Source organism: Ahaetulla prasina, chromosome 1, assembly GCF_028640845.1.
Source record: "Ahaetulla prasina isolate Xishuangbanna chromosome 1, ASM2864084v1, whole genome shotgun sequence".
NCBI lineage: Eukaryota > Metazoa > Chordata > Lepidosauria > Squamata > Colubridae > Ahaetulla > Ahaetulla prasina.
In genome coordinates this window covers 69,778,088-69,794,304 of record NC_080539.1, presented here as the reverse complement: position 1 = coordinate 69,794,304, position 16,217 = coordinate 69,778,088, and the positions used below count along the sequence as shown (strand labels likewise).

The 16,217-nt window shown below is 38.6% G+C and overlaps 1 protein-coding gene across 1 annotated transcript in view; it reads right to left on the bottom strand.

Annotated features, from left to right (window-relative positions):
• The window catches only part of KCNK5 (potassium two pore domain channel subfamily K member 5), a 42,177-nt gene extending 29,245 nt beyond the window's left edge, over window positions 1-12,932 (bottom strand). The window contains exon 1 of the mRNA XM_058167717.1: window positions 12,058-12,932. Within this exon, the coding sequence (XP_058023700.1) occupies window positions 12,058-12,243 (186 nt within the window). The 5' untranslated portion in view covers window positions 12,244-12,932. The remainder of the gene's footprint in view (window positions 1-12,057) is intronic.
• Between the last annotated feature and the right edge of the window lie 3,285 nt (window positions 12,933-16,217).

The window sequence follows — 16,217 nt, the reverse complement described above, 5'->3', positions numbered from 1 at the left end:
ATTTATATTTAAAGTAACTATTACACCAAACTCTAGCCATGTATCTTTAACAAAACTACATCCTATTTTAGATTAGAATCTTTCAGCTTATGTAAATATACTTCTCCAACAGATTTCTGGGCGCTCAGGGAAAAATGGTCAAGGAAAATTATTTCTGTTCTGAGTTCATGGTTAGCCTTTAATATGCAATTAATTTTGACTGCTCATGAAATCTGACATCTTCTAAAGCAGGGGTGTTCAACCTTGGCAACTTTAAGACTTGTGGACTTCAACTCCCAGAAGTCCTCAGCCAGCTTTGCTTAATGTCTTAAAGTTGCCAAGGTTGGAGATTCCTGTTCTAAAGGACTATTCAACCTGGGCTGCAAACATTGGGAAGACCAGTACATAACAGCAAAGAGGTACAGGAATTTAAATTCTTGTTATTGAGAGGCTCCCCTGATTTTTTTTCAGCCCAGATACTCTAACCCCAATGTCCATCTAGTAAGAGCTCCAAGTTATGGTAAATGCCTGCAAGAAGCTTTCCTGATAAAACATTTTGGCTTCTATCCATTGCAGCCATTTGGTGGAGTCTCATTTCAGACCAAGAGTCTTTAGCAAATTTCTTGAAATTGTGCACTACCTTTCACATTTTTTGATGTTAGAGATGTTAGAGAGAAATAGCAATAAATAGAAATATTATAAGTTGGATCTCAAGTTCTTATCCATGAACAGAATAAAGTTCAAGGGTGTGGAGATAGGGGTGACAGGACAACAGAAAAACATACCTGCTCTATAGTACTGCAAATCATAACTATGAGCAAAGCTTCTCCATACAGATGTTCCCACCAAGGATCCAATTAGAATTCAGCTAATAGGATATATAATAAATCTAACTGATAAAGGAAGCATGGACCTGTAAAGCAGTTTATAATGAAGAAATAATTAATGGCCCTGCTTTGAACCCTGGATTATGACTATATATAGTACTTTTGGCACCAAAACATCATACTTCACACAAATTGTGGTTGGCTCATTATATAATTAACATAGTTGTATATTACACTGATAAATCACATACAATCAGATCTTACCAACAAGTTTTCCAAGAAAGGAGGCCATATTTATACTAAGAGATATTTGTGTGTATGATGGCATAAAAGGAAAACCTGCTGTTGTTCACATTTTTTTAACATGTCATCATTTGCTTGAAGCAAAAGATTTCTATTCATTATTTTTTTCACCTTGCTCCCATTTTAATAGTCTCCATATCTATTTATAAAGAAAAAGTAAACATCGCAAACTTCCTTCTCTTAGCCAAGTTGCATGTTCAATAACCACTGAAAACGGAACACCCTTCTTTTGAAACAAGTGCAGCTGCAAGTGTTATTGCATCATAAAGCCTGAAATGTGATCATCTCAATAGTTTGCTGGTCACAAAAGGGACAGCAGCTGTTGAGACTTCAGTCCAAGAAGCAGCTGTCCATGTTGGAGTAGATTTGGATATAAATTCTTAAGATGTCTGCAAATGAAAGCTTGAATACTGCCTAAATGTTTCATGGATTACTACTGTCACACACATTTTATATTAGTTTCACATCTCAATTAAAGATATCACTCTTTAACATTATTTTAATTGTATAAAATTGGGAAAGTAACATTGAGAAATCTAGCAGTTTAGCAAAACTGCCCTATGACACAATATTCCCCCATTTTAACCTGATATGTATATAATCAAAAGACTTCATAGAGCAGATGGCAGCAATAACCAATCATTTAGGTAGTTTGTCCTCAGTCAGAAGTTTTCCTGATAACTTTCCAATTTGAAAATGGAAGTTATTCAAGTTTGGTTTGGAAAACTATTCTGCTGCAGTTCCAACACGGAAATACTAGATACTTTCATGATGCATCACACATCTACTTGGGACCCTGACTTTGTTATTTTTTTTAAAAAAACTAACAATATCCAGAAATAAATCAAATGTATGGCAAGAAAATGCTTTATCAAAGACAGCATCCTCTTCTTTTTAAACTACAAATATGTTACCGTATTCACATTTAGAATTAACTGTAGCTGCTGCAGCTGCTTCTTCCCCATCCTGAAGTCTAATCCAAATGAGGCAATCAATAGTATGGTATGTTTTTCTTAAAAAGGCTGTGAAAACCACTGTCCTCAATTCACTGTCTGTATAATACAAGTTGCTCAGCTCTAGATTTATCTAGTTTAGTAGATGACTGACAGGAGCTGGCGTGAAGGGTTTCCTAACCCTTTAAAAGAATCATTTCTTTTTGGAAAAGTAGATGTTTCTCTTTAAATTATGTCAACAAAATAAACCTCTGTAACTTATCTATGCACATGCTTCCAATTTGGAGTTGGGGAAGGCAGTACTGACAAGTGTTTTTCATAGCTATTTTACGGAGAAACTTACAAAACTAATGAAGGGGACACAAGAGCATCATAGCCTGACCTTTCAGTGGCTGGATTTCATGCAATACACAAGAATTCTCATGACATCAGTACACTGCCTGATCCATCACAAGATTTCTCATGTGCTTTACGGAATCCAGAAATTAATGGAAGTTATATTCACAGTTAATTTCATAAATGAGCATAAATAACAGAAGGTGTGTAGTTTTTCACCATATGCTAGGACTAATTTCTTAAGCACAGTCTGCACCATAGAGAAAAATCTGCATTTCACTACCCAGCTTAAACTTAAACTTAAAGCTCACAAGACTTTTCTCTGTACGTATCTATGCCAAACATGAAAGAAGAAAGCTTAAGATGCCAAATGGTCTTGGGATCTTGGCTCCCTACCCACTTTCCACATGTAATATGCTTTCATAAGAATTGTGGATGAAGCAAACTTCTTTTAGATATAGGACTGAAATAGACTTTATGCATGCCATTAAATCTAACTACTACCTATCTTATGAAATAATCTTGTAACAATTCTAGATCAGTTACTTATTGCCCAACTCATACAGAGAAAAGAGGATAAGATCTATGCTAGCGTTGTTCCTTCCTGGCCCTGCCAGATATCATGCACTGTAGCACCCAAGTGGGGAAGTGATCGTCCAACAACTGGTGGGCAGATAATGGGACTGAAGCTCATTATCTTCATTGCAAGTTTAACAAAAACAAAGAAAAAACCCTCAAACTGTTCAATTGCTGGGTGGAAGATTCTATTCCAGTCATGAATGATACATGTACTAAAGAAAGGGATAACCTGAAGGAAAACTGGTTCTTTACAAATCTTTTGCAATTACATTTTGACAGAATTCAGAATTTCAATATATATTTGTACCGTGACAGTATCACACTATTTGAACACTGAGAAAAATGCCAGTAATAACCATCCTAAGATATCTGAAACCTACTCAAGTAAAAGAATGCATTGGTTGTGCTATGAACTGATCAACTGAAGAAGCAAATTCACATTTTTCTATGGCAGTGCAGTAACTCTTCTAATTTGGACCTAATGCTGTTCACTGGTAGCCTATAAAATTTAGAAATTGGGTTTTTAAAAATGCTTCAGATAAAAATCTAGGAAATAGACATCTGAGTCAGGAAATATAGCAGTTTATCAATATTTTTAGGGCTACAAATTGCATGTTTGTGGGGGAAATGAAATGTTTCTATTAATTGTGTAGGTTGTACACTTCATATAAAAGTTCCCATAATATTTTAGTAAAAAAATCATCACTACCAATAACAACAAGTGCAACATTTTCAAATCTTCCCTTAGGAAACCTAAGAAATGAGATATAATCAGATTTACACTCTCCTGTCTGTTGACATGTGAATCAAACATTTCTCTCAAGGCACTGACAACACATTTTTATATAAGACAGGAACCATAATTATAGAACATACTTTAAAAAAAAAGAATAAACAAATATAATTTCCTAAAGGAAAGACAGGGAGGTGTGTCAAAATAAGTTTTCAATGCTACTTTAAAAAAGACTCAACTTTCTCTAAAAATTATCAATTGGTCAGTCATGACAATATGATAATCTCTCTCCCCTCCTTTTTTAGATGTCTTTCCATTCCCATGCTATTCTGACTGTCACTAGGATCCTTTCCTTTACAATGCTAATAAAGATCCTGTCACCAATTTATCCAACTAAGAAAAAAACCCTAGCCTATTCATTTTTGCTAGAAGAGAGAAAGTCTCCCAGCTTGGCTCCAAGAAATGAATGGATTATATGGCTGCCTGCTTGCTTCTTTATCCCCCAGCATTGGTGCAATGTTTAACTAAACACTAGTAATATATTTTTGCTTCTGTATAATTGTCAGACCACAATAAAGAAGTTGACCAAATTTAAGTGCATCCATGTAAAAAAAACCACCAGAAACCTAACTGGCAAACACATCCTTATTTTAAAAATACAAGACAGGAAATTGACAGAAAAGGAGTGCAATACTCTATTATTTTATGCAAGATGTACTGGGAAGTGTTGCAACATGCAAATGAGACTGTGACAAAAATTGAGGCAGGCTAAAGTGCTTTAGTGGCATATAGCAAGTTTCCTATCAACTAGACAAAGCTGTACACTAAGATAGATGGGCGAACATTCAACTTACTATAGAAGTGCAGAAAATTTATCTTGCTCACATTCAAAGTAAATTCTAAGTATGTCAGTTGATTAATTAGTGGTATCAATCATACAGAGATACCATAAAAAAAAGAAAGCAAGTTCCATTTTCCTAATAGTTGACTACTGACAAAATGGAAATTGCATGAGTTTATCAAGTGTGAAAAGACTCTGGCTAATTCTTTTGATATAAGAAAATACAAACCCTCTATGATATATTCAACTCATGGTCACAACTGAACCCAAAATTTCCATTGCTAAACAAGGCAGTTTTTAAGTGAGTTTTGCACCATTTTATGACCTTTCTTACCACAATTTTTAAGCGAATAACTGCAGTGGTTAAGTTAGTAATATGGTTGTAAAGTGAATCCGGCTTTCTCATGGACTTTGGTTGTCAGAAGATGATGAAAGGTGATAATTCCGGGACACTGAAACTGACATAAATACATGCCAGTTGCCAAGTGTCTGGATTTTGTTCATATGACCATAGGGATGCTACAACAGTTAAGTGTGGAAAAATTGTCATAAGTCTTTTTTTTTCAGTGCCATTGTAACTTCTAACAGTCATGAAATGAGTGGTTTTACGTCAAGGACTACTTGTATGCTAAAATTCATGACTAAATGATACTGTTCAGTAGAGTAAGATACAACTAACCTATTTTTGAATTTACATCATTGTTTTCATAAACATATGTCTAAAGACAATCTGTCACTTTAGTTTCACAAATGATAATTATATTTTGACAATATGTATCAGAGGTTGCAAAGTTGCATTTATAATTATCTTTGACAGAAGGCCAACAAAGTTCTGGAGAAGCTTTTATTCCAAGATTGATATTATACTTAAGTTCTTCACTCTTCAGAAATAAATTTTAAAAATGACACCTTCAATTTGATTGACTTGGGTTTAACATGTTGCTAAGAAACTGAGGAGGGAAAGGAGAGAAAAAAAGTATACATAACCATGGAATTCAAAAAGAAGGACCAAAGCTTTAATATTTTTGTAGGGAGCCCAAATATACATCAGGTAGCATGACCCATTCAGAATATCAGCCAATGTAAGTGTGCCCAAATAAGTTAAATTAAACCCAAGTTAGAAAAATAACATTGGCCCAGTGAATAAGCTAACAGTGATGCTATCTTTCATACATTATTTATTTTATTTTACTTTATTTATTTATTAAATTTATATGTCATCTATCTCATTCTGCCAAGCAATTCTGCATTATTGTTCTGTATGAAAAAGTCATGGACCAACAATTCTCATATTTTGTGGTTTTGTGGCCCAGTATTCACAAAACACAAATTCGTTCCTGTACCCAATACAATTTCTAACTAATAATGCTTCATACAAATGAGAAAACATGACCTAATCCTCCGAAGCTCTTGCCCAGTAAAGTTGTCACCCTATGCATACTTATTAGATAATAAGTCCTTCAAAAATCAGTAGATATGTTCCAAAATAAACATGCATAAGATTATGCTGCTATTTTAAACCCATCCCTGCAGACATACAGAAAAAAAATCTTTTGTAATAATCCCATCCAGAAGTTCATGACATCTTTTAAGACAAAAATGCACCTGTGGTTGTAAAAAATAAAAAAGTTTCCTATGTACTCTGTTACAGGAAATAAAAACTAGTTACTAACGGTTACAGTTTATGACTCAATAAGGAACAAAATAGGGACATTTTATCATTACAAGCTATGTCTATGTTACTTCATTACACCAACATGAACACCAACTTTTAAAACAATTCATAAAACATTACAATTCTATACACGCTAAGCTCTATATTTGCAGATCCCTCGCATCCTGGACATAAACTGTTTCAACTCCTACCCTCAAAACGACGCTATAGAGCACTGCACACCAGAACAACTAGACACAAGAACAGTTTTTTCCCGAAGGCCATCACTCTGCTAAACATATAATTCCCTCAACACTGTCAGACTATTTACTAAATCTGCACTACTATTAATCGTTTCATAGTTCCCACCACCAATCTCTTTCCACTTATGACTGTATGACTATAACTTGTTGCTGGCAATCCTTATGATTTATATTGATTGGTATTGATATATTGACCATCAATTGTGTTGTAAATGTTGTACCTTGATGAATGTATCTTTTCTTTTATGTACACTGAGAGCATATGCACCAAGACAAATTCCTTGTGTGTCCAATCACACTTGGCCAATAAAATTCTATTCTAAATTCTATTCTATTCTCTACTAATACCTGCTGTGAAGTAGAAAGCCATGGAAATACACTTGTTACATTTAAGCATCATCTTTCATATTTTCAGGGTATAGGATTAAAGACTAATTAGGAGTGGATATATATATGTATATATATGAAGGGACGCAGTGGCTTAGTGGGTAAGATGCTGAGCTTGTCGATTGAAAGGTCAGTAGTTCAGCGGTTCGAATCCCTAGTGCCACGTAACGGGGTGAGCTCCCGTTACCTGTCCCAGCTTCTGCCAACCTAGCAGTTCGAAAGAACGTAAAAAATGCAAGTAGAAAAATAGGGACCACCTTTGGTGGGAAGATAACAATGACCGTCTTTGGATAGCGCTGGCTTTTCGGCTTTGGATAGCGCTGGCTTTTCGGCTTTGAAACAGATGAGCACCGCCCCCTAGAATCTGGAACGACTAGCATGTATGCACGAGGGGAACCTTTACCTTTATATATATATAAAGGTAAAGTTTTTGATATATATATAGCAAAAACTCAGAATTTAGAAGAACACCTACAGCATTGAAACTAACATCTTCTAGCATTTGAACTTGTTCCTTTATGAAAACAACAATTTTAAAGGGGAAAAGGGAAAAAGAATATAGTTTATTTGTAGCTTCCAGGAAACTGAGAATAAAATAGAAGGTAGGTAAGTAAGATTTTTAAAAAAGAGAATAAATATATAACTGGAAACCTAATAAAGGCCTCTCAGAAATTGAGGGAGTGAAGAAAAGTAGATAGCATGTACAGTATATGCAGAACAGAGAGCAATTGTGCAAAACAAGAAACAAGTTGTGTCCAAGTTGCATATGAGAGCTACTAGGGATTTGAACATGGGTGTGGCACAATAATTTGAGCAAAGAGAAAAGGAGATAGTCATACCAGCAGAATTCCTGGATTCACTTAAGAACTTTTTTAAAAAAAACCAGAAGTTCTAGCTACTCCAATACAAAGTGTCCAAAATTTTCATTAATGGAAATGGAAAGCAAATCAATTTGTATCAGGAAAACCTAAAACCAACAACCCTTCAGGATTTACTAATTGAGTAAACATGCTGTGTGTGAAAAAGCAAGACAAATTTAAAGGTCTTAATAATCATAAACTAAGAATATGATTATTAAGACCTTTTGTTGCATGGACTCTTCACTTCATTTAGAATGATGCAATATGTGCAGCAACCAATATAAGATCAGTGGTACTGAAACTTTACTTCAGGAAGCCTTTCCCCTACTTCCTGGGTACATTTTAGGTACAGCCTGTTAATGAAGAAAGAGGAAATGCTAAGAAGTAGAAGTTTCTGAAGAATGTCTTGCTTTCCAGGTAAATACCTACAATTCAAAGTGTATAGATTTGCCTCTTAAACAGAGCAAGAAACTTTTCTGAAAATTTTGAAATAGCCATCAGCTCTGTGAATGGTTCTGAATATGTGCCCAATCACTTCAGCAAGATATATGCAGTATAAGAGTTTTAATTTGGAAGTCTACCAAGCATCTTCCCACATGGGTGTAAGGCAAGAAAATACAAGTCTATGAAAAACAAGCAAGCAGAGTAGCACTGTTTGATGCATCAAAGTTTAAGAACTTCACTGACCTGAAATAAGGGACTTTTTCAATTACAAGTGGAGAGGAGGAGGAGAAGAAAAAGGAGAAGGGGAAGGGGAGGAGGAGGAGAAGGTGGAAAAGAAGAAGGAAGGAGGAGGAGGAGGAGAAGTAGTAGTAGTAGTAGTAGTAGTAGTAGTAGTAGAAGAAGAAGAAGAAGAAGAAGAAGAAGAAGAAGAAGAAGAAGAAGAAGAAGAAGAAGAAGAAGAAGAAGAAGAATTCTTTATTAGCCAAGTGTGATTGGACACACAAAGAAATACATTCATCATAAGATGAATCATAAGATACAACACTTAGTGATAGTCAAAGTTTACTAATAACCAATCAAATCATACTCGGAAACAAATAAAACAATATAAACTGTAAAGATACAAGCAATCCAAGTAATCCAGTTGTAGAATAATTTGAACCACAATATGGAGATACAGAGTCATCTAATTCATTTTATGGACTGAAACAGAGCTTCATCATGCTAGTTAGCTCAGTTCTCCCAGATCATGACATATAGATTTCTTTGGCTTACACCACGGGTGTCAAACTCATGGCATCACACTGCTGACACATTTTTCCCATTTGTGGAGCTGGGGTGGGTGTGGCCTGCACATGACACATCCGGCCTGTCAATTTGACACCCCTGGCTTACATTATAGGTTCATCCAATGACTTTTGACTAATTTTTCCCAGTCTCAGTTCACAATTCAGTGATTATAAAGCAGGGGTCCCCAACCTTTCGGACCTCAGGGACCACTAAATTCATAATTTTCCCATGGACCACTAAAATGATCTGCTTAGTGACCAGCTGGGTGGTTGTGGCTAGGTGGTCATTTGACTGGGTGGGCGTAGCCAACTCAATGTCACTCAAGTCAAGGGGCAGCTCGCCAGTCTCTACTCACCCCTCCCCTCCCAGCCACTCCTCGCCTCCCTACCTGGGCTCCTTAAGGCCCCAACAGAAAGTAGTTGTTGAAGCTAAGCAGCCACCATGAGAAAGAGTTGGCAAAATTTAGGGCCGGTTTAGCTCTGCCTGGTAAGGCCTGTTATTAAGAACACAAAGCCTGCAATTACTGCAGGTTCGAGCCCGGCCCAAGGTTGACTCAGCCTTCCATCCTTTATAAGGTAGGTAAAATGAGGACCCAGATTGTTGGGGGGGCAATAAGTTGACTTTGTAAATATATACAAATAGAATGAGACTATTGCCCTATACATTGTAAGCCGCCCTGAGTCTTCGGAGAAGGGCGGGGTATAAATGTAAACAAACAAAAAAAAAAATAGCTGGCTCAGTTCAAATTGGATCTGGCCAAGGAGGCTCAGCAGAAGCACCACACTGAGAACTACGAGCGTAGGCTTTCCAAGCAGACGGAAGACCTGCGGGAGTACAGGTAAGGCCAGGTATGAGCATCTGGAGGCTCAGTGGGCTGAGATTGTCAGCTATTCCAGGCCATGATGCAGTCCCACTGGAACAAGGCCCTATGGCTCCTTGCCACCAGCGGCACTTCCCTTTAGCCTTCGCCCAAAGCCCTGAACTCGGAGGCTGAAGCAGACCCCCAAGTCGGAATTTCTGCCCCCCTCCAACCCACACAAAAAGACCCAGAAGGCAGAGACTCTCTGCAGTAACACAAACGTTCTTTGCACGTATGCAGCCCAGGGGCCATAGTTTGAGGACCCCCAATATAAAAAAAATGCAAATAATTTTTCTGTGGATCACCAAAATTTTCTCACGGACCACCAGTGGTCCATGGACCACCAGTTGGTGACCACTGTTTTAAAGCACTATGCAAGGTTAATGATATTACATCTAAAATGCAAAATGTGACATACAAATGCATTATAACAAAACTATTTGCCTTTTTCCTTCTTACCTCCAGAAAACCCCTCCATCTTAGAGAAGAATGGAAAGAGGAAAATATATAATATTCCAAACATGCACCCTTGGCCAAACTCAGTAACTGGTTCAGATTGTACTCATTTGTCACAGTTCAAAAAATTTAAAAGCACAGGTGGAAGATTTGCACTGGAACTGCATTGCTTGTGTCTGCCTTTCTCAAACACATGATCTCCTAGAAAGTATGGCATTTGGTGCACAATATTGTTTTTCTATAAAACAAGCCATTCTTTTACCAGGAGAAATGGAAATGTCTTTTACTTGAAGCATGCAACATCTTAAAAAAAGAAGATCTGTATTCTTTAAACATGACAAGTATCGGATTGTAATCCAGAAAAACTTTATTTAAAAGGCTACTGCGGAACATCTAACATTTCTATGCTAAAGACTAACATTTCTATGCAAAAGGCAAAAGGCTAGAAGTGCAAAGAGGACTTGGCCTAAATTGTGACTCACTCAGTCATAACAAATATACTGCATTCTTTATTGTACTCTCTGGCCTCTGTGCAAGACAGAGCTTAACACAAGTGCCAGACAAACTTTCCTACTTAATGGAGCTTAACAGATAGATAAGAAGGGGCAGGCAAAACAAAGACCAAGGGAAGAACACATTCAGCACCCTCCTTTTTTCCAGATCCTTAGGAAGTTCAGTCAATCAGGTGCTTAGTCTATACTCTCTTGAATTTTTCAGCCTTTCTACCTACTCTAGATGTTATCTCACTGAATCCAAAGGCAGAATTTTTAATTAATTAATTAAATACATTTATGGAACAAAAAGTTGCATCACCCATAGCACATGGAGGATAATTTCCAGTGAATTATTTTACAGCTCACCTTTGATCTTTTGAGAACCAGAGATGCACCAACAGTTCAAGGGGTTAGGCTGCCCACACCCATTCAATGAGAAAATTTAGCTGCCTGTTGACATTATAACCCTAACCTTTTTGGCAATAATCTTAAAAGTCACCAAGAACTGCAAGAAAACTTAAAAGTACTTTTTGATTACAGAGTAGACTTTCTTTACAAATTAGTCTCATAAATATAATTTTTTTCACCTGTTCACATGTCTAATTTCAGAAATATTACTGTGCAACATTTGGGGGCGGGAAGAAACTGCAAACAAAGCACCTGCTGTTGAGATAAATGCTCCGACATGGCATTCAGTGTATTCTTAGCAAAGCATTTTATAATCACTGCTAAAATATGACCAGTTTGGTTTTTTCACAATATCAGGGAACGAGCCAAGTGAATCTGGACACTTCAGCAGTAACCTGCTTTTAAAAATGTAATTTCAGAGACCAATATTTGCACAGCAAATCCATACTTTCCACTATAGCAGAGTTCAACAACCCTGGATGTTATCCATGCCTTGTTAAGTTTGTGCAATTCAGTGCAGGAAGAAGCACATACTTTGCAGTAAAGCCATCAGAGTCGAACAATGTTTTTACTGTGTTCAAAACTCCCAGAGGTACACACACACACACACACACACACAAAAGCAAACGCGTCTGAATGCGGAGGACAATTTCCCTCTTTTTTCACATTGCAAGGTGTGTGTGTGAGGGGGGGGGAGAGAAGGGGGAGGGGGAGGGAGAGAGAGACTGGATGAGCAAGCAATGAGTTGCGGGCGCGAATTTTAATTGCTGCAGGTGCCATCTGCTTAAGCGTAAAGTGTAACTGGCGTTTGAAAGGAACCAACCCATTTTGTTCGAGTCGAAAGAGATGGCGGGAAAGAAGCTTTTTTTAAAAAAAAACCACACAAACTCACCCGCAGGATCTTATCTAGCCCTTCCTGGCCCAAACAGGGAAACTCTTTCAGGAGCTCCGACTTTTTCTGCTTGTAACCCTCGGCCGCATTTTGCAAATGAGGATGCTCCAGTACTTCGAAGATAGCTGCTCCGATGGACAGGTAGAAAATAATCGCCGACGTCAACAAAGGACCCCTATCTACCATGGCGGTGCACAATGGGCAGCCTCGGCTCCAAAGGAAGGGAGAGGAAACGACTCAGGGGAAGGGATGCCTCGGCAGGAGAGCAATAAAAGCGAGGAGAAGAGCCCCGTTCCGTTGGTAGGGAAATGCCAGGGATCCTCACCCGGTCTCGGCTTCCCACCTTTTCCTCCTGTTTTTATTCTTCTCTCTCCTCCCAACCGCCGCCTTCTTTCTTCTCTCCCGTTTCTCGACCGCTCGGCTTCGGGCTACTCCTCCGGGTTACCTCGCTGCTGCCTCCGTCGTTTGAATTTGGAGCCCTTCTCTTCACCCACTCGCCTCCTCGAGCGGCGCATGCGGAGCGTCTCCCGGCCGGCCGCCACCAGCGGCGGTCCGAAGAGCGGCCGGCGAAAGAGCGAGGGTCCCCTCCGCTGAGTCCCTGGCCGCAACACGTGGCCCGGGGGACCCCCCCCTCCTCCCTCGAGGCGCCGCGTCCCGGCCGCTCTCGACCGAGCGAAGTTCCGAACGAAAGAACCGCCGCGGCTTGACTGAGGCAAAGACAACCCGCGCTTCCGCTTTGACTACTTCGGCCCCGCACGCTCGGCGGCGCTCTCGCAACTGGAGCTTGGCCTTAGTCTGCGCGCCGTCTTTAGTACGGAACGCCCACCCCGCGGTGCCAGCTTGTGGGACGGTCGGAGCTCTTTGCTACTGCCACCGCCTGGGTGGGGTGAGCTGCGAGCAGCGCAGATATAACTGAGATAGGTCCTAATTCTTACCTTGAAGTAGGTGGGGTCCTACGTAAGACGTCGTGGCGAGTAACACCCACGCCCGCGTTTGCATTCTCCTGCCCTCTTTTTAAAGGCTGCGGGCAGGAGAAACGCCGGTCAGTTGTTTCGAAACGAGCGAAAGCCATCAGATTTAGTCCCCTCGGGTAGAATCGCTGCCTTGTGACTGCTGAGACTGACGGGTGAAGGGAGCCACTGACTGTGCCCTAATAAAATTATTAGTAGACTCCTTATCTGAGTATTTAAGGGGCTGTCACAAAGAGACTCCCTGATTGTGCCCTAATAAAGTTGTCATTAGTAGACTCCTTATTTGAGGGGCTGACACAAAGAAGAGGTGGGGGTGGGGTGTCAACTTATTTTCCAAAGCACCAAAGACAAGATAAGAAACAATGGATGGAAACTTATCAAGGAGAAAAGCAACCTGGAATTAAGGAGAAACTTCCTAACAGTGAGGACCATTAACAGCTGCCTTCAGAAGTTGGGGGGTCTTCATCACTGGAGGCATTTAAAAAGATACTGGACAGCCACTTGTCTGAAATCATATAGGGTCTCCTGCTTGAGGAGGGGGTTGGACTAGAAGATCTCAAAGGTCCCTTCCAACTCTGTTCTGATTGATTGGTCTACTTTTTAACAGCCCCAACTCTCTTTGTCCTTCTGGGTTTTGCAGGAGAGAAAATAGTGAGCCAAGACCAGAGTCTGTTGGATTGCATTGGGTCAAGGGCTCATGTTATGAGTGATACTGTAATAATTAAGGCTCTGATATTTTAATCTGCAGAGTGGATCACATGTTTTCTCAGTGTTTTAAGAAAATGTTGCGATGATAAGCATGAGTCCTTTAGAGTGCCACAAGACTTGGTTCTTGCTGGCTGGAACTAAGTAAAATTTTTGTTTTAGAACTAAATCTCATAAATATTATTTCCCCCAAAGCTATATTGATAGAGAGGGTGGACAGTCTTCATTCTGCATTGTGGGTGGCCTTTGGCAATATGCTTTGTTGGTCTCACTGTTTTCTTCTCTCAATGGGTTTAATCTTCCAGCCACATGACTGATAGGGTGGATATAGTAAGAGGATCATGTACTGCCTTTTGTTAGACAGTGTATGGGGACAATTTGGGCTGCTGACCTTGTCATCAGAGCAGCATCTTGCCAGTCTGTTTCCTTGTCTGGACCACTCAGTTACCACTTATGTCAGGAGTAGGTACTTCATTTGCTTTCCTCCTGGCTGATGCAGTATCAACAAGGTCAACAAGGCTCTTCTCTCTCTCATGTCCTCAAGTACACTGGGGCTGAAAGTTCAAAATGACATGCAGGAGGAAGCAGTGGCCATCTCTTTTTTTATGCTCACTTTTTCTACCTTTCATAGCTGAAAAAATTAGGTGAGTGATAGCTGCAACTGCTTCTTCTGATTACTCTGCTGCATTTTCATTTCTGTACTTAGCAGTGACTTTAAAATCCAGGAGCTTTTTCTAATTAATTAATTAATTAATTAATTATGGAAAGATGTATAAAACTACTGATGAACCAATGGTTCATCGAACACATCAATACAAGTTTCCACTCAAGGCGCAAGTGATCAGGATCAAATTATCATAGTTCAGACTTTTTATGTGAGGACCTATTCCCTGGAATAGGCTCTAATGCTGGGAAAGGTGGAAGGAAAAAGAAGATGACCAGTGCAAGGTGGATATACTGTACTCAATCAAAGTGGCAATGAGTGTCCTGCTGAGAGACCTGAAAGAAGACATTTGGAATAGAATATCAAGGAGAAAATGTAATTTACATGGTCACTAGGTCTCAAAAATGACTCAATGGTACATAATTAGCCAACCAAGCAATGCAAAAATAAATTCTGGTCTTGGCATCCATGTAGAACTCACCTTTTTCATAGTAGTTTCCAATTTTTGCTCTTAATCAAGGTAATAGGATAATGGCATTATGGATGCAAAGCTTGAACTACATGTGTACATCAAACCACTTTGACACAGAATGTCAGGCTAAGGTCAGGAAAAATGCAAGGCAGAAACTATATTTGTACAGAAAGCAAGTCACACGCATACTGAGAACCAACATTGGTGGTCATTTAAGGGACACCAGGAAATTGAAGTGCAGTTTCTAAAAAAATTTCACCCAACTATCATTGCAACAATGTTGAAAGAAGTGTAACTCCTTGAGATAAAACAAATCAGCGCTTAGTAACAGGTGGTTCTTTCTATCATTTTCTGTTGCTTTTTCTCATGTACAAGTCAATGCTGCAGAAAGAAAAGAAGCATATGGAACCTTTGGAATAATTATTCTGTGGATAAACCATTATGTGATTTGCAGAATATTTTCTGTTAGTTTAAAAATTATAAAACTTTAAATACGTTATCCTGATAAGCCCCATACAGAGAATACAATATATAATTTAAATAACTCTGTCTATATAGCCCTACAATCATCAATGTCTGCACGATGGGGCAAGCAATAAAATGTGTATTATGATATATAGCTTATGACTGACATATTTGTATCTGACAGCAAGCACAAAAGGTTGAGATTTATTGTGACAGGAGAACGGTTGTTACATAATTTTTGCATCATAGTTTGTACTAGATGCCTGTATTCTCCACATTGTTTCTTGCTGTGTAAAATCATACAGATGATTAAGTTCTCATATATAATCTGAATTTCTCTGGAGTAATCAAAGCACAATACCAGTAATTAGAATTGAATTGATTTGTATCCTATATTCGCATGCTCAGGCAGCAGTGACTTGTCCTCATCCTCATCTACTATACAAATATTTTATTAGGCAAATTATGTATGTGTGAATAATCCTATAACTAGTATGTATCATCGTACATTTATTATAGGAAGGTTGTCAGAAAGTCAGGTAATTTTAATGCTTATTCTTGACCAGTTTCTCCATAAGCAAAGCTTGACAATTTTTTCTTCTATCAGCAGGGTATGCTTTTCTATTTAACTGTGGAATTCATACATTAGTAGGCAATCCAGTGCTGTTAATATATTCTTTATTATTTTTTTCCTTCTGAAAGTTTAGTTCACTTTCAGATGGAATTTTCAGATAGACTGAGAATGCCTTTGTCTTTAGACATGGAGAAGTTGCTCTTAATACCATAAATACCAGATTACCTATATTATACATATATCTGTATGATACGTAACTGGTATCAGTTGGGTAGATTACCTGTATTATTCTTATGACTTGACTTATTC